Genomic DNA, 25063 nt, shown 5'->3' with positions numbered 1-25063 from the left:
ACCCTGTTCCTTCTTCCAGGACCAGCAAAAGTGACCCTCCCTGCCCAACAAGGGTGCACCAACAGGCACAGAGGACGTGTCTAGCACACCAATAGCCACCAAGGACATGTTTAACCTCTGGCCCTTGGCAGTTGTATGGACTACACTGGGATTCAAGCAAAAAGAGGAGTGGTCTGGGGAACTAGCTTTGATCACAGCAGAGTCACCCACCTTCAGATGAAGCAAAATATCAGCCTGCTGTGGTGGAAAAGGCTGCTTAACAATCATTTTTGTTTTGTGGCAGAAAGAAGGTACAATCGAGGAGGAACTGGTAGGCTGTAATATGGTTAAGAAGAAAAAGATGCCCAATTCCCATGGAAGCAATGTAGCAATAGTCATTAAAACAGGTAAGTTGTATAAAATAAACTTCTTTCCGAATAAATACAAAGTAAAAAGCATTTTAAATACTTAACCTCAGCCCCAAAATGTAAAATAACATCAGTTTCCTGTAGAAAATGTAGTTTTAAATACATTTTAACAACTTATTGGCCCGCGGTGGTGGTGCTGCGGTAGCGTTGTCGCCTCTCAGTAAGACGCTGTCCGGTTCGATTCTCAGCTAGAGCATCTTCTGCATGGAGACATGCGTGAATGGGTGTACCTTCGTTGAAGGTTGTGCATCAGGGCTGGTAACTCGGCACGTAAAAATCAACTACCAATCATTAGCGGACCGGAGTTCCGCTGTGGCGACCCCTAACCGGGAAAAGCCGAAAGACGCAAATTAGCACAAAAGTCACAGTAAGATGCTGTCTGGTTCGACTCTCAGCTAGAGCGTCTTCTGCGTGGAGACATGCGTGAATGGGCGTACCTTCGTTGAAGGTTATGTGTCAGGGCTGGCAACTCGGTACGTAAAAATCAACTGCCAATCATTAGCGGACCGGAGTTCCGCTGTGGTGACCCCTAACCAGGAAAAGCCAAAAGACACAACAACAACATTAGCACAAAAGTAGAAATGTGACTTTCCTGTTTAAAAGAGAACAAGTCTTATAACAGTCAATAAAAATACTTTTCCTAGCTAAAATACGAATATTTTACAGAAACAGTAATTGTTTTTGTCATAAAAAATAAAGTGTACGTTTTTCCCCCCAAAAGGAACTTATCTGCCCAGCAATGGAACTATTTTAGCTAACCTTTGATACTTGAAAGCCCGCAGAGGAGCATTCTCTTCAGTGATAGGAAAGTTCTGAAGGGGTTGGCACCCAAACCTGACTTTTAGTCACTTCAGCTCAAGATGATTAATGGTTTGAATGTGTGGAAGGTGCCCCAAAGCTTTGGAAGTTGGCTGGCTGCTGTGTCCTTGGCAGGACATAACCCATTCAGCTTAAGCTACTACAGAGTAGTAATAATTGATAATAATAATTGATTATTTTTTTTGCATTTTGAAGTCTTTTTATTTTGGGCATCATTACTTATATCTTGAATTTGGACACAATAAACTTTACTTCAGCCAGTTCGGATTGTTCGTGTTTCATTCTTTTTAATAAATAAATGCATTTATAGACAGAAGTAGAATTTACACATACTTTTCACATTTTTTGTTTTTGTAATAGTGTTTCTTTTTCAATAACTCACTGCATACATATACACAAGGCTCACTTATCTTTTTTTCAAAATTAATATTTCCATTCTTATGATGTGTGGCTCTTGTCGTAGTTTATACAGGTTCACTCATATCCTTATTGGAGGTCTGTCCTGTTGCAGACCTTGGACTGATCTATTAGATCATTAGTGTGTGTGTATGTCCATTCATTTAGTAAGCAGAATCAGTAATGGGTCAGTACTGCAAGTCAAACAGTGAACATACTTCTAAAGACATCTTTAACGTCATTAGCAACTATTTGTTAAGAAAAAAAAAAAGAAGTCATATACTGACCATAACCTTCCATCTGTGTTGTCCCATTTTCATTCTTCTTCAACCAATGGATTCAGATCTAACCATCGGATCCAACTTTGCCACTTTATACAGATTCTAGGATCCGAATCTCAAACTCCTCCCTTACCCATAATGTCCCTGATGATCAAAATACCTCAGAATGAGTTTGCTGCTAATATATATACTGACATATAAAGATAAGGATACTATGACAGGAAAGTGATAGATAAAGATCAGGAGCTCATATAGGAACCTTGGCTCCTAACCACTCTTCCATCAGATCTCTTCCAGGGTTTACGGCAGGGGAAAGGTTGGAGGGAAGTTGAGGAAGAATGAAAATGGACAACACAGATGGAAAGCTATGGTGAATACATAACCTCTTTATCTGATGTTGTCATTTTCATTCATTCCTCAGCCAATGGGACAGAGTTCCCAGCTACAGTAATCCTGGGTGGTCCTCATGGAAGGATGTTTCAGAGCACCACGGAACCAAAGGCAGTTCTATTCCTGGAAATGATATCCAATTTCTGATGCGCAATAAATGTATGAGTATTTGACCAAGAGGCAGCTGCACAAATATCAATAGAAGCTCTTGAACAAAAAGCGCCGAAGTAGACATTGGCCTGGTTGAATGTACCTTCAATTGTTTAGGTAATGCAATACCTTTCAAAGAGTAGACTCAGGAAATGCAATATGTTATCCATTTAGCTAGGGTAGTCATAGAAACTGGCTTTCTCATTCTTATTTTAGAAAAGGAATCAAACAGTTGTTCAGATTTTCTGAATGCTTTTGTTCTGTCCAGGTAAAAACACAATTGCCTATGTACATCGAGAAGATGAAGGGTCATCTTTATTTTCAAATTTATGGAAGAAAACTGGTAAATTGATGACCTGACTGATATTATTTTCAGATGCAACTTTTGGTAAAAAGGAAGGATTTGTGCGTAAAGTAACTCTACCTTTGTGAAAAATCAAATAAGGTGGTTTGGAAGATAGTGCTTGAAGTTGCGATACTCATCTTGAAGATGTTATAACTACCAAAAACACAGTTTTCCAAAAAAGAAACTTGAGATCCTCCTTGGTTGGTGGTTTAAAAGAGGATTGTACTAAACCTTGTAAAACCATGGTGAGGTCCCAAGGTGGAGTAGGGTTCTTTACTGGAGGTCTAAGTAAGAAAGTACCCCTAAGGAATGCTTTACACAATTTAAATGGCGCTAAAGAGGAAGCACTATCCCCTATATGATAGCTTGAGATGGCTGCCAATTGAACTTTAATAGTGGAGGAACTTGCTCCGTCCTGGAAAATTGAAGCAGTGAAGGGATCTAATTGTTACTGCTGGGCCCAAATAGTGAATCTTCTCTATTTACTATTGTAGACTTTCCTAGTAGAGGATTTATGAACTGGGGAGGAAAGCCTGGAATGTCTATCCATCATCCGAATTGGAGAAACCATGCAGTCAATTTGAGGCCTACAATACCTAGGTGAATTTGTCCTGATGTGAGCTCAGAACTGGGATCCAGTGTCCAAGGAGGAAGTATTAAGTGAGACCAAAGGAAGGGAAACTATACCTGTCGAGGCCAAAAGGGAGCAATGAGCATCACTTTGCTCTTCAATCATGGTGCTTTCTGACGAAATTTGGGAATGAGAGGCAGGAGAGGAGAAGCATAAAGGAGACTGGAGGGCCAAACATGAACTACAGCATTTCTTGGTGACTGTCCATGAGGAGGGATCACAGCAAAGAACCTTTTGCATTTGTTGTTAAAGGAGGCTGCAAATTGGTCAGAGCAAGGTTGAACCAACTTGTGGAAGATCATGCTTGAGAGACCACTCATGAGGTATGAGGATGGCCCTGCTCAGCTTTACTACTAGAATGTTGGACTTCCCTGGTACGTGAGTTGCTAAGTGGTTGGAAGAGATCGCCCATTGTCAAACCCTCATTGCTTCTCGACAAAGGGGGTAAGATCTGCCCCCCCCTTTTGTTGATGTACAAGACTATTAACATGTTGTTCATTTGTATTGCAATAGTCTCTAGAGGGAGAAAGCTCTGACGGACTCCAATGCTAGAAGCACCACTCTCATCTCTAGGACACTGATATGCAGATTGGTCTCTTGTATTGACCATGTGTCTTGAACAGTCTGTTCCAAGAAATGTCCCAGCCCCACCTCAACTGTCCGTAGTCAATGTGCCACTGGGGGGGGGGGGAGAAGGGTAAATGGATTAGCTCGCTCAGTTTCCTCAGAGTGGACTCGCCAAAGGAGAGAATTTCTGCATGCTCGGGATAATTTTACGGAGAGCTTCAAGGGATAGTGATGAAAGGACCATTGCACCGTTAGAGTCCATTTGAGAATTCTCATGTGTAAGCAGGCTGTGGGAATCAAAGTTATAGTGGCAACCACTGAATCTTGCCAGGGGTGTTGGAATGGAAAGAACTTGCCTGATCTGTGTGTTCTCAATATAAGAATTCTGTTCTGAGGCAGAAAAGCTAGACAACTGACCGTGTCCAAGCGAGCTCCTATGAAATTTATTACTTGGACTGGTTGCAGATAAGATTTGTACATACTGACGGTGATTTCCAGTGAAAGTGCTAGGTGGAGTAGATAATCTGTCATTTACTAGTATATGCCTGGTTGGTGCTGTCAGCAGCCAATTGTCTAAGTAGGGAAACACTCTGAATCCAAGCAGTCTCAGGTGAGCTGGTACCACTGCCATGCATTTGGTAAACACCCTGGGGGCTGTGGTGAGACCAAAGGGCAGGGCTCTGAATTGGTAATGACTGGTTTCCTGCTGGAAGCACAGATAGCTTTGTCAGCATCTGTTCATTTTAATGTGAGAGTATGCATTTTGAAGACTGAGCACATCCAGTCATCCTTCTGAAGAAGGGGTAGAGTGGACTGGGCTGTGACCATCTGGAATTTGGAGTACTTTACAAATTGGTTCAGATAAGTTAGGTGCAAAATTGGACTCAGGTCCCCTGTCCTTTTTAGCACTAAAAAGAACATTGACTAAATTCCGGATCCTGTTTGGTCTGGTGGGACCCCCTGGATGACCCTTTTGTCTAGCAACTTTGCAATTTCTTGAGCTGCTAGCTCCCTCTGATTAGATGGAACATCTGGGAGAATGTTCTTAGGTTTCACTAGAAGTTGGAAAAAGGGAATGAAGTATCCACTGCATATGATCTTTTGCACCCAAAAGTCATCTGTGATGGCTAGCCAGGCATTTGGTACAAGGATAAGTGCCCCCCTGACTGCCTCCAGAGAGGGATAGTCGGGCAACCTTTCAGGAATGCTGGAAGGACATGTCGGAGAAAGAATCTTGAGATCCTTGATTGACCTCATTTGCCACGTGGGCGACGTCTACCATTATAGTTGTTTCCCCTTCTGCCTTTGGGGGGAAAATATCTCAGTTTGACTCCTGGAAAGTACCTTGAGACTTCTTGAACCACATTTTCCTACCACCACACTGATTCCTAGAAAATGGTCTCTGTGGAGTAGAAAAGCAAATTCCAACGGCAGACAAGTTCTTTCCATCTTGTTCACTCTGAGAGAGACAGTCTCTTTCACTTTTGGGCCAAACAAGGAAGCTCCATCAAAAGCAGCATTTATGAATGATGTTTTGAAGGGTTCCACAAAATCGCATCCAGGAATGTCCCCTTATGGCCATGCCTGCACTGGCTGCCCTTGAGGTACCTTCTGCAGCGTGTGAGATTAACCTCATGGATGCGTTCGAAATGGAATGTGGGGAGGCCACCCGTGAGGAAACGGCTTTCTGTTCCTCTGCAGACATGAACTCTGAGGCAGAATTAGACAGTTCCTTTATTAAGTCCCTCTGTAATCTGGTGAAATGTGCCAGGTAATTCAGAAATCGCAATGTGAAAGTCACTGATGCACAAATCTGCTTCCCAAATCTGTCCAAAGCCCTAGACTCCCTGTAGGGGGATGGACAGTGGAGCTCTGCTCCGTAAGCTCCTTTTCATGCCTGCCACAACAACCATGGCATCTACAGGAATCCCTTTCAGCCAGTGCTGTTTATCTGTCGCAGCACTTAGTATTTTATCCAGGCATTTTGGGATAGATTTCACGGAGTCTGGTTTTTTACATGCCCTGCGAGAGACAAGATCTATAAGCTCATCCACAGAGGTGCTAACCCAAGATGTAGATGGGCCAGACCTGAAGGCTTCCAGAAACACCAGATCCTCCTGGGAATGGATTTGTGCAGACCAACCACCTTTCTGGCAAAGGATCTTGAGGATGCCTCCAAATGAGATATTTTCCAGTGGAGATCTAGGGGAGCCTTCCTCCTCATCAAAGTTGGTGTCTTCTTTGAGGGATTCTTGTGGGTAATCCAAATGCCTCCTCTTGCACATTCTCTTACGAAGGAACTCTTCAGTGAGATGTTCCAGGGAGGTATCGGAAGAGACAGAGAGCTCCATATATGGAGCTGTTTGGAAGCTCTTCTGGGCTGGCTGTCCTTGAGGTGTAGGATGTGAAGGCTCAGACACAGGATCCAGAGACGGAACAGGGTATGAATCTGAAGAAGGAAGAGTCAACACTACTCTTGGCAGACAGAAGACCCTCTACACCACCTCGAAGGCAGAAGGACCTGGAGAGACCAACGACAATCCATCCAAGCAGGAACTCTCAGAGCAGACAACCCCTAAGTCTCCATAAACCCCTGCTCCGAGGGAGGAGTTGGAGCTGAGCTATCAAGTGCCGAGGATCCTAGAGGAAACGATGGCTCCGAAAGTTTCGGAGTCGAAGTAAACTCTTGGATGCGATGCCGAGGCTTTATTTCAGAGAACTGTCATGCTCCAACAGAGTCAGAGCAGATTGGGTCAGAGAAGTAGTCGGAGTTGAAGTAGGAACAACTCTTGGATCTGGCATGTCGACTCCAAGAGCTTTCGGATCTGTGGGCTCCAAAACAGGTGACTGGATTGCAGAAGGAGTAATAACAGGTAGAAAAGCAGGATGACGGCTCATGGATCCGGTGGGTGCTGCAGTTGACAACCCCCCCCCCCGTATCTGTGATCTGAAGAATTTTCCCATCATCCTATCCACATCCGCTTCAGAAAGACTATGACAGGACCTAACAGAAGAGGATGTGGAGGGTGGCCTAGAGGACTTCTTGGGAGTTTCTTGTAGAAAGTGAGACCTCAGCCTTGGAGGCACTTGTTCTGGGGAGAACCTGGGAACATGGAGCTGTTGGGATAGAGCCATAGATTGTTTCGGGACTGAAGAATTCGGATCTGATAATTCGGAGACCTTTTTTGGAGGTTCCTATGAAGATGTCTGAGGAGCAGTCCAGGCAGGAGAGCATTTACGGTGCTCTATCTAAGAGGGGATTTGAGCCCCTGCAAAAGTAAATGAGGAGGAAGCAGAAGCAAGGAGGAGACCTTTTAAAATAAGCTTATTCCTGTGATCACTTAGAGCTCTAACTGTGAAGGCAGCAGAAATAGCACAGGAACAATCTAAATGTGCTGGGCCTAAACAATAAAAAACTCCCTGTGGGCATCAGAATTAGGAATCTTATACCCATAGGAACTGCAGTTCTTAAAACCGGTGGGTTTATCAGCCCTACCGGTTACGTAAAGCACAAATCAACAAAGGGAAAGAAAGATTTTTTTTAAATATAGCGAGAAGAGGAAGAAGGAATACCGACAATGCTAGAAAAGAAATACACCTGCCGGTATAAGGAGAAGGAAGATAAACTACCAACAATAGTGTATAAAAACAGTTACCAAAAAGTAACGTGTAAGGGTAAGGAGGGAATATATAATATTAGTCTAATAGGAAAAAAGGATAGAAAGAAACATTTTTGAAGTAATGAAAAAGTCACTCACAACCCCAACGGAGCTCAAGAATTCGCAATCCTGACCGTCTTGAAGAGAGGCAAACAAGATCAGAGGTATTTTGATGGTCAGGGGCATTATGGGTAAGGGAGGAGCTTGAGATTCAGATCCTAGAATCTGTAGAAAGTGGCCGAGTCAGATCTGATGGTTGGATCCCATTGGTTGAGGAATGAATAAAAATCACAACATCAGATCATATGATTACTACAACATATTTATACATAATGAAATGCACACATCGGTATGCTAAGGGATCAAACTTACAATATTCATTACAGACAAAATATAGTGCTCAATGTCTTTGCGGCCATGATATCCCACCATCATTTTATCAGACACCACCAGGGTTTCCACAAAACGTTCAATGCTCACAGATCTCTTCTCTCGAGGACGATCACGTGAAGTGGAATTTCTTGTTGGTTTGAAAGATGGAAGAACTGATGATTTAGGCAACCACCAAGCCTTGTAGTTCATACTTGATTCTCCTAGGAATAAAAAAAAAAAATCTGAGATTACTTAGTATGCAGATGAATCTCTGCACAACTTTTTTTAGAATTCATGCACTGTTAAATTTATATATTAAATTGATTCTATGAATCCCTCTATTTTTCGGAGCATAATGAACTGACTGGATGTACATGTTTATATTATGACTGTCTGATATTCTGGTACTGAAGCAGAACTAGATTAAGAATTCTGTAAGAAAAACATGCTGCCAGATTTCTACACTAGGTACTGTATATAAATCATTAGTTTCAATGACTTAAACTATTAGCAGATTCGGCTTCCTGTAGATTTTTGTCAGGAGATAAACATAAGTCAGACTACTGCAAAGAAAATGTAAAACACAAAGAAGCATGTGAGCATTAATGCATTTCATACAGGAATAACTGCAAATATATGCCCCCTTAATTGACAACCCGCAGGAGTATATGATACCATTAGCAAATCACATAGTATTGGATGTGTGCAAGTACGTAAGATGGAGAACAGACAAATCAGTGAGCTGAAGATGTGCAGAGGTTTTTATTGCAACAAAGGGATGGAATGGTGTGTTGATTTACCTAATTCAAACATATTATCTTGTCCAGATTTCTTGCTCTGTTAAGTTAAGAGCTATGCTGCTGTTAACAGTGCAAGAAATCTGGACAATGCCAAAAATAATGGGGGGACATAGGTCCAAATATAGGGACAGATGCTCTTATAAACTTAAAAAATTGTTAGAACAGATTTTGTGTTAGCATGCATTCTTGAAGAATATAAAGTCTAAATCTCAAATGCCTGTCATTAGTGACTTTAATCCTCACTTTTTTGCCAAAAAACTAGAAATTTTATGATGCACTGACCAAAAATATAAGGCAAAATTCTGGACATTCTGCAAAAACCTGGACAGTTGAGAGGCATTAAGAGCAGTTGAATTAGTAGCAAGGATAGTGACAAAGCACATGGAGCAAACTTGGGACCAGGCTTGTTGCATGCCTTTGTTACTGACACCACAAATGCAACAAAGTTACTTTACAAAATGGGTCAATCTTGTGAATAAACACTGACACTTAAAAGACATGACATGTCATGAGGAACAGAACATTTTAGATGACTTAGCTAATGGAAAAGAACAAGTTTCATCTCACAGTTTGAGATTCCATGCTGAAAAGCAATATACTGTGCACTTTGGATGCATTAATCTGGGAGGACTTTACATGATGGTAAGGGAATGATTCCCATTTACAAATATACCATGTCTGCGAGGAAAATAAAGTCCACAGACACTGAAAAGGGTGACTATTGGAAGTGATAGAGTACATGTGCTACTTTGTAAATCACAAGTGTAACTAAAATACAATCAGTTTTGGAAGATGTATTTACATTGGGTTATATAAGAAAAGAAACACAGAATGTAGTTCAAATAAGAGCCTCAACGATGCTACTGGCCTTGAACCTACAGTTGAACACTCAGAGTGACAACAATATTCATACCCTGAAAGGGAAAAAGAAGTTATGTCTTACCATAATGTTCCATCTGTATTGTTGATCCTAGTTCAGTCATTACGCATGGGTATCGGTTCTGACCTTGGAACCGAGCTGGCCATTTTCCAAGCTTGCGTCGGCTTCAAACACTAGAGCTAAACTCTTACCCACAATCCCCCTCTCCCTGTTATCTCAGATTGAGTTTGCAAGTCAAAGAAGGTAGAAGCTAACTCTGGTCAAATAACCTAAGAGAACCGGATGGTGAGATCCACTACAAACCACAGCAGGGGGAAGGAGGGAGGGTCGTAATGACTGAACGAGGATCAACAATACAGATGGAACGTTATGGTAAGACATAACTTCTTTATCTGATATTGTTAATCCTCGATCATTCCTTACGCATGGGACAAGAGTCCCCAGCTACCTCTATTCCTGGGAGGCTCTCATGGAAGGACATTCCTGAGCACCATAGAACCGAAAGATGCTCTTCCCCTGGAGGCCAAATCCAATTTGTAATGATTGATGAAGGTATGAGGCGTAGCCCAAGTTGCAGCTGCACAGATGTCATGTAAAGAAGCTCTGGCATGGAAGGCAGCAGAAGTTGCCACCGACCTTGTTGAATGAGCTTTTATGGAAGCAGGCAAAGTACAGTTGTGTACCTACCATAAATGTAGATGTTCGTGTGTATTCACTGTTGCAGTCATTACTCTTGGGTTATCCTGCTAGCAGGCTACCTGCAGTCGGCCTGAATTCCAAAGTCCTGGTCCGTCGGTTGCTGTCGCCTCTTCCCTGACGTCAGTGCGCCAGGGTTATAAAAGATGCAGCTGATGCCATTTTCTTCCATTTTTCTTGCCCCAGATGTCAGGTGCCCTCAAAAGGGTAGGCTAAATATATTATGCAAATAAACATACATGCAGTAAAGAAACATTTCCTTCATCTACAAGCAAATACACCACATAGGTTGTATAGAATAGAGAAGTACAGATGAACCCCAGCAAAAGAAAGGGGGACGGAGGGAGGGTAACCTGGACTGCAACAGTGAATACACTTGAACATCTACATTTATGGTAGGTACACAACTGTACTATGTTCATCGTGTTTCACTGTTGCAGTCATTACTCTTGGGTTGAATCCCAAAGCTGAGTATGGGTGGCTGAGCTAAACAGGGTTAGGAGAGGCTATGAGGCCCTGCAGCACTGCAGTGGCAAAGCCTGCTCTGGATTTAGAGTAAAGAGGTAAGTGGTAGTGCTTTGTAAAAGTGTGCACTGAACTCCAAGTTGCAGCCTCTAAGATGTCTTTGGTTGGTACTCCTCTGAGAAAGGCTGCTGAAGTGGCTGCTGCTCTGGTAGAATGAGGCCTAATGCCCTTAGGCACTGATCTGCCATGCTGAGAATAGCAGAAACAGATGCAATGACCTATCCATTTAGAAATAGTCTGTTTTGAGATAGCCTTTCCTTGTGATCCTGCAGCATATCCATTTAGAAATAGTCTGTTTTGAGATAGCCTTTCCTTGTGATCCTGCAGCATATGACAATAAAAGTTGCTCAGTTTTTCTGAAAGCTTTAGTTCTGTCCAAGTAGAAGTGTAGCTGCCTGTGTATGTCCAAAGAATGCAGAATTTTCTCACCCTTGTTCTGTGGGTTTGGATAAAAGGTAGGCAAGTGAATGGTTTGGTTGAGGGCCACACTGGACACCACCTTAGACATAAATGTTGGGTTTGTCCTCAGAGAAACCCTGTCTGGATGAAAAATAATAAAAGGTTCCGCAGTCATGAGTGCTTGTAACTCCGAGACTCGTCTTGCAGAGGTTATTGCCAGTAGCAGAGCTGTTTTCCAGAATAGGAATTTTATATCAGCTGTTGAGGCTGGCTCAAAGGAAGGCAGTGTGAGTTTTTCCAAGACATAATTGAGGTCCCATGCAGGTATTGGTGCTCTCCTTGGAGGTCTTATGTTTTTGGCCCCTCTGAGGTACTGCCTTATTAAAGGATGAGAAAAGATAGGAGGTTCCGTATTGTAATGGGCTGAAATGGCAGAGGCATCAATCTTAATTGAAGAAAAGGAAAGGCCTTTGTCCAGCATCTCAGTTAGGTATTGTAAAATCTGAGGAATATTTCGTACATACGTGTCAATGTCTTGTTCCTGGTTCCAAGCACAGAATCTCTTCCATTTTTCTGCAAAAGATTTTCTGGTACTGGACCTACTGGCCTCCAAGATAACATCCATAACGGCTTTTGAAAGAGGAGTGTTCCGAATGGCTACATTATCCGCCATGCTGCCAGATTTAAGGTCCTGAGTTGACTGTGTAGGATCGGATTGTTTTGTTGGGTCAGCAAGTGGGAAGTTTGAGGCAATATCCATGCTGGGCCTTGAGACAAGCTCTTTAGGATTGGGTACCACTGCTGGCGTGGCCAGTCTGGTGCAATCAGTATCATTTTTGGCTTCTCTAGTCTGACCTTTAGGAGTACATTGGGAAGGAGAGGCAGTGGAGGAAAGGTGTATACTGTTAGGTTTTTCCAGCTGAAGGATAGGGCATCCACTCTCCATGCTTTTTTGTGATAAATCCTTGTGCAAAATCTCTGTAATTGGCAGTTGTGAGGGGAGGCAAATAGATCTATGTCTGGGCATCCCCATTTCCTTGTTATCATGCTGAAGACTTGTGGATCCAGTTTCCACTCGTGGGGATCCATGAGGTTTCTGCTTAGGTCGTCTGCCAGAGTATTTGTTTTTCCTGGCAGGAATTGTGCTTGCAGGTGAACTTGGTAAATTAATGCCGTGTCCCAAAAGGTCATTGCTTGTCTGCAGAGGGGGTAGGAATGTGTGCCTCCCTGCTTGTTTATGTACCACATGACCGTAGTATTGTCCGTCTTTATCAGTAACTGTCCTGGATGAAGTAGGTCCTTGAAAGCTGTCAGGGCATTCTGAACTGCTAGCATCTCTTTTTGAGTGATATGAAGATGCATCTGGCTTACAGGCCATGTGCCCTGAATACATTTTCCTGCCATATGGGCCCCCCAGGCATAATCTGATGCATCCATTGTCAGTGTCTGTCTGGCTGTGGGTAAAGTGAATGGCAGACCCTTGTTGTGGTGACAGGCCTGTGCCCACCATCGAAACTCCTGTTGCAGGCAGGGAATAAGGGTAATTACTGTCTCCAGACTTTGGCAATGCTGAGTCCAAACACTTTTTAGATACCATTGTAGTTTCCTCATATGCAGTCTGGCATATGGAATTAGTAGAATGCAGGATGCCATGAAGTCCAAGGCCTGCAGGATTTTCCTTGCAGATAACTGGGTCTTTGTTGTCAACTTTTTGAAGTAAGAAGTCAGTTGCCTTTGTTTGTCTGGCGTGAGATAAGCCATCTGGGCAGTTGTATTTAAGGTTGCACCCAGGAATATTATCTCTTGAGAGGGTACTAGTTTTGATTTCTTTTCGTTTACTGTGTACCCTAGGCAAATTAATAATCTTTTTACAAATGCCAGATGCTTTAGTAGAATGTCTTTGTTCTCTGCTTGAATAAGGCAGTCGTCCAAGTAGGGATACATTTGAATTCCTCCTTGTCTGCAAAACGCAATTACTGCTGCCAGGCATTTTCTGAAGACCCTGGGCGCAGTAGATAAGCCAAAGGGCAGTGCAGAGAATTGGTAGTGCATTGAGCCAGCTATGAATCTGAGGTATCTTCTGCAAGATTGTCTGATTGGGACATGCAGGGTATGCCTCTTTTAGGTCCAAAGTTACGAGCCAAGCCTTCTTGCCCAGCATGGGCAGTAGCTGCTGTAGAGTCAACATCTTGAATTTTGGAACCTCCAGAAACGTGTTTAGTATAGACAGGTCCAGTACTGGTCTCCAGGTTTTGTCCTTTCTGGGCACCAAAAAAAGCCTTGAGTAAAATCCTTGCCCCTGCTCTTGTTGTGGTACTTGTTGAATGGCCCTCATGTCCATGAGGGCTGTAATTTGATTTTGTGCCTCTGCCAATTGATTGTGTGGCAGGTCTGGCATACCTTTTGCCCTTGATAGGGTGTGAAAATGGAACCTGCAGCCCTGGGACACTATGTTCAAGACCCATTTGTCTTGGGTAATCTTTTGCCAGTTTTGTGAAAAAAGTGCTAGTTTTTCTCCCTAAGGGGGCTGCCAAAAGAAAAGTGCTTGGATCTGGCAGAGGAAAGTCATTGGGACTGTTTCCTGTAAGGTTGTGATTTGTCTTCTCCACTTTTTGAATTAGCAGCACCCCATTGTTTAGGCCTGTATGAACCTTGGGGTTGAGATCTGCCTCTGGGACGTCTGTATCTGCCTCTTTGTGGCCTGTCTGACACTGGAAAGGACCAATTTTTGGAAGGCCAGTTCCTGCTAAATCTGGGTGGCTGTACCTGTAAAAAATCCTTAACTGTCTGCATGGATTTCACTTTATCCTCCATTTTCTTCAACACCTCTTCTGCTTTAGCACCAACCAAGGTATCATGTTGTAATGGGGCATCTAAATTTTGCTTTAACATCATCAGGTAGATTCTGTTCCTTTAACCAAGCATGCCTTCTAATAACGGAACCTGTAACAGCGGCCCTGCAAGAGGCCTCTAGTGAATCATAACCACATTGCAAAGTATGCTTTCCCACTTGTTTAGTTGCATGCAATAAATCCTGCATTTCCTTGTTCCCTGAACATTCAGAATTTGTCAACATTTTCTGTTTAAGCAGTGACATTAAGTATTGCTGATATTTATGCATATGAAACTGACAATTTAAAGCCCTTACAGCCAAGGTAGCAGAAGTGTAAACTTTATCCCCCATCTGTCCAGTGCCCCAGAATCCCTATCAGAGGGGACAGGTTTTTTTGCAGTGGAAGCTTTGACCCCTTTGGGACCCTGAGATATAGTTTCTGGGTCAGCAGCGGGGTTTTTATATAGGAATTTATGAGAATCTGGGACCCTGTAGTATCTGTCAGGCTTAGCAGGTGCAGGAGGTAAAGAGTCTGGGGAAAGGCCGGACTCTGAAAATACATCATCTACAATGTCTAGAACAGGTGGAATAGCAAGGGGTATGTGCTGAGGTAATAGCAGAAAGTCTCTGAGTCTTTTCTTAGATTCTGAGTAATCCTGGCTTTCCCAGTGGAAATGCTCCCTCATGGTATGCAGTGTTTCCCCAAAAGAATAATCCTCAGGAGGAGAGGCTGAAGGAATGGATTCTTCAGCATCAGAATCCTCATAAGGAGGAATGGAATAATCCTGTTCAGAAGAGAAATCAGAGGAAACAGAAACCTGATCACAGGAATCATATTCTGCCTCTTGCCTAGGCCTCTTATCAAGAAGGGGCTGGGAAACCCCTGATCAAAGTAATTAGGTCTTCGGACATTTTAAGCATCTGTTTTTTAGGCATTGTAGTCTGAGTAGGAGAATGCTGTACTTGTTTCTTTGTCTTTAGAGCTGCTTTAGTTTTTGTCTTTGAAGCTGAAGATGGTTTAATATATAACTGTGTAGGTCTGAAGACACCCTCAGAAGCCGATGCCTGCTCAGCGGCTCCGGACCCATCTGAGGGAATGATTTCCGAGTGTCCAATACCTTGAGTATCCAGAGGTCCAGTTGGCTCCACATAGGAGTCGGAAGTGGCCTGTGGCTCTGAGGTAGCGGACGCCAGGGGCTGTAAAAGCACCTCACTGAGAGCCGGCAAACCGACGACTGGCCTAGCGGAGGCCTCATTGTCGGTTTTGGACCTCGGATGCCTATCCTTTTCCTTGTCCTTGCGTTTTTTGTAAACTCCAGTCGTCGGCTGTTCCGACGGCATTATATAATTAAACCTTCGGCCAAAATAATGAAATGCAAAATCGAACCGATGCTTAATAGTGCGTTGGTTAAATCTAGCACAAAACCGACAGCTAGCAACATTGTGGTCGGGGCCTAGGCAAGGAATACAGTAAGAGTGAAAATCCTTATGAGGTATTTGCTTCCCACAAGAAATACAATTGTTAACTTTTTCTGACATTGGTCTGGAGCAAGAAAAAAGTTTCCCCAACGGGGTACTTAGCTACCCCTGGCGCACTGACGTCAGGGAAGAGGCGACGGCAACCGACACCGGACCAGGACTTTGGAACTCAGGCCGACTGCGGGTAGCCTGCCAGCAGGATAACCCAAGAGTAATGACTGCAACAGTGAAACACGACGAACATCAAGATATTACGTTGTGTATAAATGAAGGTCACACAGTCCTTCAACCATCTAGCTAATGTGACCTTAGCAACAGCAGATCCTAATCTAGGTCCAGATAAGGCCAAAAAATAACTGGTCAGATTTACGAAAAGACCTAGTCCTGTTTAAGTAAAAATGGATTTGCCTGTGGATATCTAGGGTATGTAGGCAATACTCTCCTCTGTTTGAATGACTGGGAAAGAAAACTGGCAATTCAGTGGTATGATTAATGGACATTTCAGAGATTACTTTTGGCAGAAATGATGGATTAGTTCTCAAAGGCACTCTATCTCTACGAAAAATCAAGTATGGACTCTTGATACATAAAGTTTGAAGCTCAGAAATACGTCTGGCAGAAGTAATGGCGACCAAAAACAAGGTTTTCCATGACAAATGCTTGAGTTCGCAAGAAGAGACTGGTTCAAAAGGTGGTATTGTCAGAGCTTGTAGAACTAATGATAAATCCCATGGTTAAATAGGTTCTCTAAAAGGTGGCTTCAGATGATTCACACCTTTTATGAAGGTCTTGCATAATTTGTGAGACATAAGAGAGGAATCTTGGTCACCCTCATGAAAATTAGAAATTGCAGCCAAATGAACTCTAATGGTAGAGGCCGATAAACCCAATTGGAAAAGGTTGGCCAGATAGTCTAGTATTATTGACACTGGTGCTGAGAAGGGATCTACTTGTTTATCTTTCAGCCAACAGGTATATCTTTTCCACTTGCTCAGATAAGTAATTCTAGTGGAAGACTTATGAGATGCAATAAGAATGTCACGTACTGGTAAAGAAAAATCATTCTGCCTGGCAATCAAGGGAATTGGAGTAGCCAAGCTGTGAGCTTCAGGTTGTTCAAGTAGGGATGAATCAGGTTCTGTGGATGTGAGATCAACTCCAGGGTTGGATGGAGAATCCATGGTCGATCTAGTAGGTGATGCCAAAGGAAGGGGAACCAAATCTGTCGAGGCCAATATGGAGCTATGAGGATCACCTTGCTCTTCAACCGATGGGTTTTCTTCAGAAACTGGGGAATGAGGGGAAAGGGAGGGAATGTGTATAGAAGACCCGAGGGCCAATCGTGGACTAGAGCGTCCCTGGGTGACTGTCCCGGAGGGGGAATCAGGGCAAAGTAGTTGCTGCATTTATAGTTGGTCAGGGATGCAAAGAGGTCGCAGCAAGGACGGCCCCAGTGGTGGAAGGTCTCTGCCACTATCAAGGGATTCAGGGACCACTCGTGAGGTTGAAGAATGCACCTGCTGAGTCTGCCTGCTATCACGTTGGAACTCCCGGGAATGTGCGTTTCTAGAAGAAAACGGTTGGTAGCCATCACCCATTAACATATCCTCATGGCCTCTCGACAAAGAGGGTAAGATTTAGTTCCACCTTGTTTCTTGATGTACCAGACCACCGCCATGTTGTCTGATTGAATCGCAATTGTCCCACACGGGAACAAGGGATGGAATGCTTGCAATGTCAGAAGCACCGCCCTCACCTCTAGAACACTTATAATGCAGATGGGCCTCCAGTTCAGACCAAGTGCCTTGGACTGTCTGTCCCTGACATAGCCCCACCCCCACCCCATCAGGGAGGCATCCGTGGTCACTGTGGTTTGGGTTGCTGGGGAAAAAAAGGGCAAGACTATTGTGACAGATTGTGTGTCATCCACCAATTTAAATCCTGATTGCACCTGTGGGTTACTTGAATCATGGCTGAAAGAGGATGCTGAAAGGGATAACACTGGGTGAGCAGTAGCCATTGTAGAAGCCTCATGTGAAACCTGGCCAGGGGGACAATGGTGATGGAGGCTGCCATGGAACCCAACAGCTGTAAAACCGAGTGAGCCGTGGATTTCTCCCTTGAAAGGATTGGAATCAGTTGCTGCTTCATCCTTAAAATTCTGTGCTCTGGAATGGCAGCTCTGCAGTTCTTTGTGTCCAAGATAACCCCTATGAATTCTGTTGACTGAGATGGGGTAAGACTGGATTTTTGCCAGTTTATGGTTATGCCTAGCCTTTGTGCAGTGAGGAGAGAGTATGCCAGGGCTTCTTCCAGTAGATGTCTGGTAGGGGTGGAAATGAGCCAGTCGTCTAGGTATGGAAACACCTGGAATCCTTGAAGTCGCAAGTGAGCTGTGACAACTGCCATGCACTTTGTGAACACTCTGAGGGCTGTAGCAAGTCTGAAGGGCAGTACTCTGAACTGGTAGTGACTGGTTCCCGCACGGAAGCGCAGAAATCTTCTTGACGGCCTGTCCACTTTTATGTGGTAGTACACATCTTGAAGATCTATAGAGCACATCCAACTGTCTTTTTCCAAAAGCGGGAGGATAGACTGTATTGTGACCATCCGGAATTTTTGTACTCTCACAAACTTGTTCAATACACTGAGATCCAAAATTGGTCTCCATTCCCCGGTTTTCTTTGGCACCAAAAATAGTCTTGAGTAGAATCCGGATCCTATCTGGTCTGGAGGGACTATTTGGATGACTCTCTTTCTTAGCAGCTTTTCTATCTCTAATGCTGCTTCTTCCCTTTGATTGGGTGGAACGTCGGGCAGGTTTTTTGAAGGGACAGGACAAAGATCGAAGGGGATATGATAACCTCTGGATATAATCCTTTGTACCCAAGAATCGGTGGTAATGGTTAGCCAGGCAGAAGGGTACAAGGAGAAACATCCCCTAACCACCTCCAGAGGAATGGAGTTGGGCTGCTCTTCAGAAGCGCTGGTAGGATTGGCCAGGGAAAAAATCCCTGGAACCTTGGTTATGTGGACCCCTTCTGCCCCGAAAGGAGCGTCTTCCCTGAGAGTTTCCCCCTCTGCCACTAGGGGAGAACTCGGCCTGTGTGTCACGGAAAGGACCCTGAGATTTCTTGAACCATATCTTCCCACTCTTTTGGTTTCGGGAGAAAGCACATTGTGGGGAAGAATAATGGACACTTACGGCAGAAAGGGTCTTACCATCTTGTTCACATCTGGCCAGTGTGCTTTTAACTTTGGGTCCAAACAAAGAGGAGGGCTCAATGGGAGCATTAAGAAAGGAAGCCTTAAAGGGTTCCGCGAAATTGCACAAGTGCATCCATGCATGCCGTCTTAAGACTGCAGCTGAACCCGCTGCTCCTTCTGATGCGTGAGATATCAGTCGCATAGAGGTATTAGTTGGTAGCCAGCTGAGAGGCCACTTTGTCATGGACCTCATCAAACACCAGCCAAGTTTCAGAGAGCTTAGAAATCAGATCCCTTTGAAGCCTGGTAAAGTATGCCATATAATACAGGGACCTGAGAGTAAAGGTTGCTGATGCAAAGGAGCGCTTCCCTATCCTGTCCAGGGCCCGGGACACTTTGTAAGGCGAATGGACAGTCAGGCTTTCTTCTTCTGCCAGATCCTTTTTTGTTGCGGCCGCCACCACCAAAGCATCCACAGGAAGACCTTTTGACCAACGGGGATCCGTAACATGACGGGACAAAATCTTATCTGGCCTCCAGAAAATAGCTTCCACAGTGTCAGGAGCCTTCCAAGCCCGCTGCACGATAAGATGGACAGGTTCATCGGCAGGTGGAGTAACCCAGGAGGTAGGGGGCCGAGCGCGAAAGGCCTGCAGGACCACAGACTCCTCAAAGGTCGGATTAGAGGGCTGCCAGTCACCTCTCTGTTTCAGGATTTCGAGGATATCACCAAAGGATACCTCAGAGGGTGACCGAGGGGATCCTTCCCCCTCATCAAAATCTGTGTCTTCAGTGAGGGACTCCTCTGTGGAGTCCATGTGCTCTCTGTTACACAAACTTTTCTGGTGAACTTCCTCAGTGGGAGAAGCTGGGGAAGACAGCGGAAAAGGGGTTTCCTGTGGGAATATGTCCTGAGGCCCTTGAATCCGGTGTCCACTTGGTGCGACTTGTGAAACAGTGTACCAGAGGAGGGCGGAGGGATAGACAGTCCAGTATCTCCAGCAGCAGTGAAAGCCTTCTCCATCAGTTGGAAGGCTGATTTACCTGAAGAGGAGTGAATGTCTAGGACAGGGGTCACCCCTCCCTTAAGTGGCTCAGCCTGCCGACCCGGAGTCCCTAAATGGCTGTGGAACAGCAAACTATGAGTGTCACAACTAACATCCTGGGTTGTGGCAAAACTTTCCTGCCACGAAGGCAACTGTGGTTCCTTAGTGAGATCCATAAAGGGAACCGCAGAAGGGGAAGACTGTGCTATATCCATAGACTTCAAAGGCAATGAAGGAGGAGAATAAGAAGGGGTCTTTGGAGACGGGTGATCACCTCCCAAGGAAGGATAGTTCCTGGGGGGTGGGATACTTCTGGCCAAGAGTACCTGATTCACAAGACGCAACACATCGTGTTTGGAAAGGCTTCTAGTGGACCTCATGGAGACTGAGGGAGAAACAGGCCTGTCCACAGAAGAGGCAAACTCAGTGCCTATCTCACCAGTCCACACCAAGAACAACAGTGCCGACAGAGACTGGACTATGGGAGTCTGCACCGAAGAAGTCATCGGTGCCGAGGTCATGGTCTGCACCGACACAGGGATTGGTTGTCGGTACCGAAGATGGAACCGACAAAACTGGAGTCAACAATAAAGGTGTCGGTTCTGAGGAAGGTCTCGGAGATGACATGGTCAAGGTCTGCGCCGACTGAATAGTCGGTGACGATACAGTGGTAAGAGTCTGAAACGAGGAGCCCCTCGGTGCCAATATAGTGAAGACTACAGGAGAAGACGGAGCCGAGATCACAAATGGAGCCGAAGGCCTCGGTGCTGAAGGTCTAACCAAAAGCACTGGGGCTAACTGAGTGAGCTCCGGAGCCGAAACTTTAGCCTTTTTTAGGTTTTGGTTGGTGGGAGTCCCCGGCTCGGGATGAAGGCAAAGATTTAGCCTTGGTAGGAACATCCAAGACTTTCTTACAGGGTCTAGGAGGGGTTGAGGCCTCCGACCCAGAAATAGCCTCTGAAAAGGGAGATTTAAGAAGTCCCTTCAGTAACAGCTTGTTTTTCCTTCCCAACAAGGTTCGATTTGAAAAATTCTCACAAATAGTGCAGGGCGGGTCAACAGATAAGTGGGACGCCCCCAAACAATAGATGCACAAAGAGTGTGCATCAGAAGTAGGAAGTTTGTGTCCACAATCAGAACACCGTTTAAACCCCAGACTACCTTTCTTATCTGCCATAATAGCTAAAATAGAAAGCAGAAAAGGGTATCAACAATGGTACAAAGGAATACCCTAAGGTATGAATTACCAACGATGGTAAGGGGAATTTACCTCGCAGTAAAAAAATAGAGAAAGTAGAAGAAAAACCTGAAAAGTATGATCGCAAAATGCGATAAGGTAAGAGACAATGAAATAGAAACTTTCCTGACAGAAAAGTAAAATAAATGGTTATTAAACAACAAACAACTGTACTTAGCTCAAGCGAAGCAGCTTGACACGACCGAATGGCAACATGGCAAACGAAATCTGAGATAACAGGGAGAGGAGGATTGTGGGTAAGAGTTTAGCTCGAGAGTTTGAAGCTGATACGAGCTTGGAAAATGGCTGGCTCAGTTCCGAGGTCGGAACCGATACCCATGAGTAAGGAATGAACGAGGATTAACAATATCAGATAGGATGTTATAGAAATATTCCAGTACTGTAAAGATATAAAAAGAGTATGGCAGGCTAGATTCTAAAACATAAAAGGAATAGCAGGAGGAAAATCTTCTTGACAGGCATGGTGGCATGGTAGAGACTGAACACTGTAGACTCCTACAAAGGACAAGGGAGAAAACACATTAGAGGAATTGAAACATACATGGCATAACATATGAAATCCCAAGCATTAATAAAAAAAAAATCAAATGCATAAATTAAGCAGAAACAATTCCAAGGCAGTTTGGAACATGTCATGCCTAAAAGGCCTACATTTACCTGCCACATGTTTATTTAGTTCTATAAGGATTAAAGAAAAGTAAAACGCATCTATAACTCCATCTATATATATGGTTTCACTTTATAAAATTTTAGTATCTCGAAACTATAAAGCCGAAAGTGCAGTTATGCGAAACTGCATCTGCATAACATCGAATGCAGAAATGTCAAATCCGCAGTTGTGTTGGTGCATTTGTGATGTGCGGTGCGTTTTGTGGATTTAGCTGGGAATTCAGGTTAAGTGGTGTTTTTGTAAGGATATTGGGTAGGGATTTTAGTGTGTGAGTGTGCGCAGTAGTGGGATTTACGTGTTTGTGTGTTTAGTGCCACGTCGGAGTTAGTATATATAAGTAGCAGGGGTGTGGGGGTGTAGCCCTCCATATGGGAGGGTGCAGGGGGGTTTGGCTCCCTGCTTATAAGGTAGGGTAGATGTGTTAGTTTGTTATGTTGTGTTTGTGTGTGTTGTTTTGTTTGTTGTAGTGTAGCTAGGTAGGTGTATCTATGCTTGTTTGTGTGGTGGTGTGTGTATGTGTATGATTGCGATTTTGAATTCTGCGGTTGTGGGTTGTAGGTTTTTTGAATTTTCGGCTTTACAGTGTCAAGATACTAAAATTCGGTATTTTAGTATTTCGAGATTATAAAGTGAATCTATATATATATATATATATATATATATATATATATATATATGTGTGTGTGTGTGTGTGTGTGTGTGTGTGTGTGTGTGTGTGTGTGTGTGTGTGTGTGTGTGTGTGTGTATATATATATATATATACATACATCTTTACACACACACACACACACACACACACACATATCGTCATCTGTGCAGTGACAGAGGCCTGGTTCAAGGATCCAGAGAGTACCACTGCATTACCAGGCTATAAGTCATACCATTCGGCCACCTAACCTGGACTGAAACACTAAAGGCTGAGCAGTGTCCATATTCATTAAGGATATCCACACCTCCAGGCTAGTTGCTCAGCATAATGCATCCGAGATTATCAAAGTGCAACTAACTCTGGGCAAGACCGCAATCCAAACTGTAACTTGCTACAGATCCCCCACCATGCCCCAGGATTCCCACTCCTCATTTCTTGATACACTGGAAAATATTAGGGTACAACCCAACACCCTAATAATGGGCGATTTCAACTAACCCACCATTAACTGGGAAAACTACTCATGTACCAACTCTTTTGCTCAATGTTTTCTGGAATTTTTAAATTCCAATGCCTTGAATCAACTTATCCACACCCCCACGAGGGGCAGCAATATCCTAGACCTGGTCATTACCGACATGGGCGACCGATGTTCCACACCAGAGGTCAATTCCTCGTTGGTCAAATCTGACCACAAGCTAATCACCTTAGACATCCACATACTGCCCCCACCACCCATTAGGGAAACCACAGTAAAAAGTTCTCCAAAGCCAACTTCACGCTTCTGAAGACAGAAGTGGCAAACTTCATGACACCCATGCAGACGGGCAATAGAGGCACGACTGCTGAATCCTACACAAATGCACTTTATAAGGACTTACACGAGTGCATGGATTGTGCTATCCCTAACAGAACCAAGATGCTATCCTCCAAAAAAAGGAAGCCAATCTGGTGGACCCCTGCCATAAACAAACTCTACAACAGAAGAAAGAAACTGTTGTAAAAAAAGAGTAAAATCCCATGATTGGAGGAACTCCCTGGTCAGCCTCAGTAAGAAGCTGAGATCCCTCATAATATCCTCCAAAGCTAGTTATGAAAAAGTACAGTTTTGTACCTACCATAAATGTAGATGTCCAATAGGAATGCATCTGCAGTCCTTACAAATGGGTAGTCCTGTCGTCAGGCAGCCCTTCGGTCGGCCGGATTCCAAAGTCTGGGTCTGGCTTCGGCTGGTGTTGCGCTTCACCCGACGTCATAGCTGCAGTTTTTCGGGTATAAAGGCATCAGCCGACGCCATTTTCCTCAGTGTTTCTTGCCCCAGATGCCAGGTGCTCTCTTGGATGGCTAAATTTGGATAAATGCCAATGTTTCCAAAATGTAGAGAGCAAACACATAAAATAAGCATGTATGTACATATATACCAACAAATACACCATAATAGATCCCCCCCAAGCTAGCTGAAGGATGGCAAATACCCTAGGAGCACCACAGAGGGGAAGGTGGGTGGGTAATCCTGACAGCAGATGCATTCCTATCGGACATCTACATTTATGGTAGGTACAAAACTGTACTATGTCCTTCAAGGATGCATCTGCAGTCCTTACAAATGGGTAGAATACCATAGCTAAACTTGGGGAGGAGGAAAAAAGGAGAGATTATGGTGTAGTTAGGATCCCTTGCAAAACAGCAGTGGCAAAACCTGCTCGGGATCTAGAGTATAAATGTAAATTGTAATGCTTGGCAAATGTATGCACGGAGGTCCAAGTAGCAGCCTCTATAATGTCCTTGGTAGCCACTCCTCGTAAGAAAGCTGTGGTAGTGGCTGTAGCCCTTGTGGAGTGAGGCCTGATGTTCTCTGGAGTTTTCTTTCCATGGTAGGAGTAACAGAATCTAATGCAATTTCCTATCCATTTGGAGATTGTCTGTTTTGAAATTGGTTTTCCTTCCTTTCTTGTTGCATATGCTACCAGAAGCTGGTCAGTTTTTCTATTGGACTTGGTCCTGTCCAGGTAGTAGCGTAATTGTCTATGTACATCCAAGGTATGCAACAGTCTTTCTCCCCTGTTCTGTGGGTTGGAGAAGAATGTAGGTAGGTGGATAGCCTGATTTAAAGACACTCTGGATACCACCTTAGGCATAAATGTAGGATTTGTTCTCATGGACACTCTATCTTGATGGAAGATCAGGAAGGGTTGCACTGCCATTAATGCCTGTAGTTCAGAGACCCTTCTTGCTGAGGTGATTGCCAGCAGGAAAGCAGTCTTCCAGGATAAGTATTGTAATTCTGCTGTTGCTGCTGGTTCGAAAGGAGGAAGTGTCAATTTTTCTAGCACAAAGTTCAAGTCCCATGCTGGCAATGGTGGTTTCCTGGGAGGTTTTACATTTTAATTCCTCTCAGAAACTGTCTGAGCAGAGGATGAGAGAAGACAGGAGGATCCAAGCTGTATTCTGCTGAAATAGCTGATGCATGTATCTTGATGGAAGAATAGGACAGGCCTGTATGGAAGAGCTCTGCCAAGTACTCCAGGATGTTGGCTATGTTTACCAGTGCCACATCTTCTCCTTTGCAGTACTCCAAATGAGATATCTTTTCCATTTTGCTG

At 44.1% G+C, this 25063-nt stretch overlaps 1 protein-coding gene across 1 annotated transcript in view; it reads right to left on the bottom strand.

Annotated features, from left to right (window-relative positions):
• LOC122795076 (A disintegrin and metalloproteinase with thrombospondin motifs 6-like) overlaps positions 1-25063 on the bottom strand; it is a 706749-nt gene that overhangs the window by 14889 nt on the left and 666797 nt on the right. The window contains exon 5 of the mRNA XM_044063651.1: positions 8019-8239. Within this exon, the coding sequence (XP_043919586.1) occupies positions 8019-8239 (221 nt within the window). The remainder of the gene's footprint in view (positions 1-8018; positions 8240-25063) is intronic.

Source organism: Protopterus annectens, chromosome 2.part1, assembly GCF_019279795.1.
Source record: "Protopterus annectens isolate FY-2018-M chromosome 2.part1, PAN1.0, whole genome shotgun sequence".
Taxonomy (NCBI): domain Eukaryota; kingdom Metazoa; phylum Chordata; order Ceratodontiformes; family Protopteridae; genus Protopterus; species Protopterus annectens.
The sequence above is the reverse complement of the archived record's forward strand: the minus strand, read 5'-3'. Positions and strand labels throughout refer to the sequence as shown.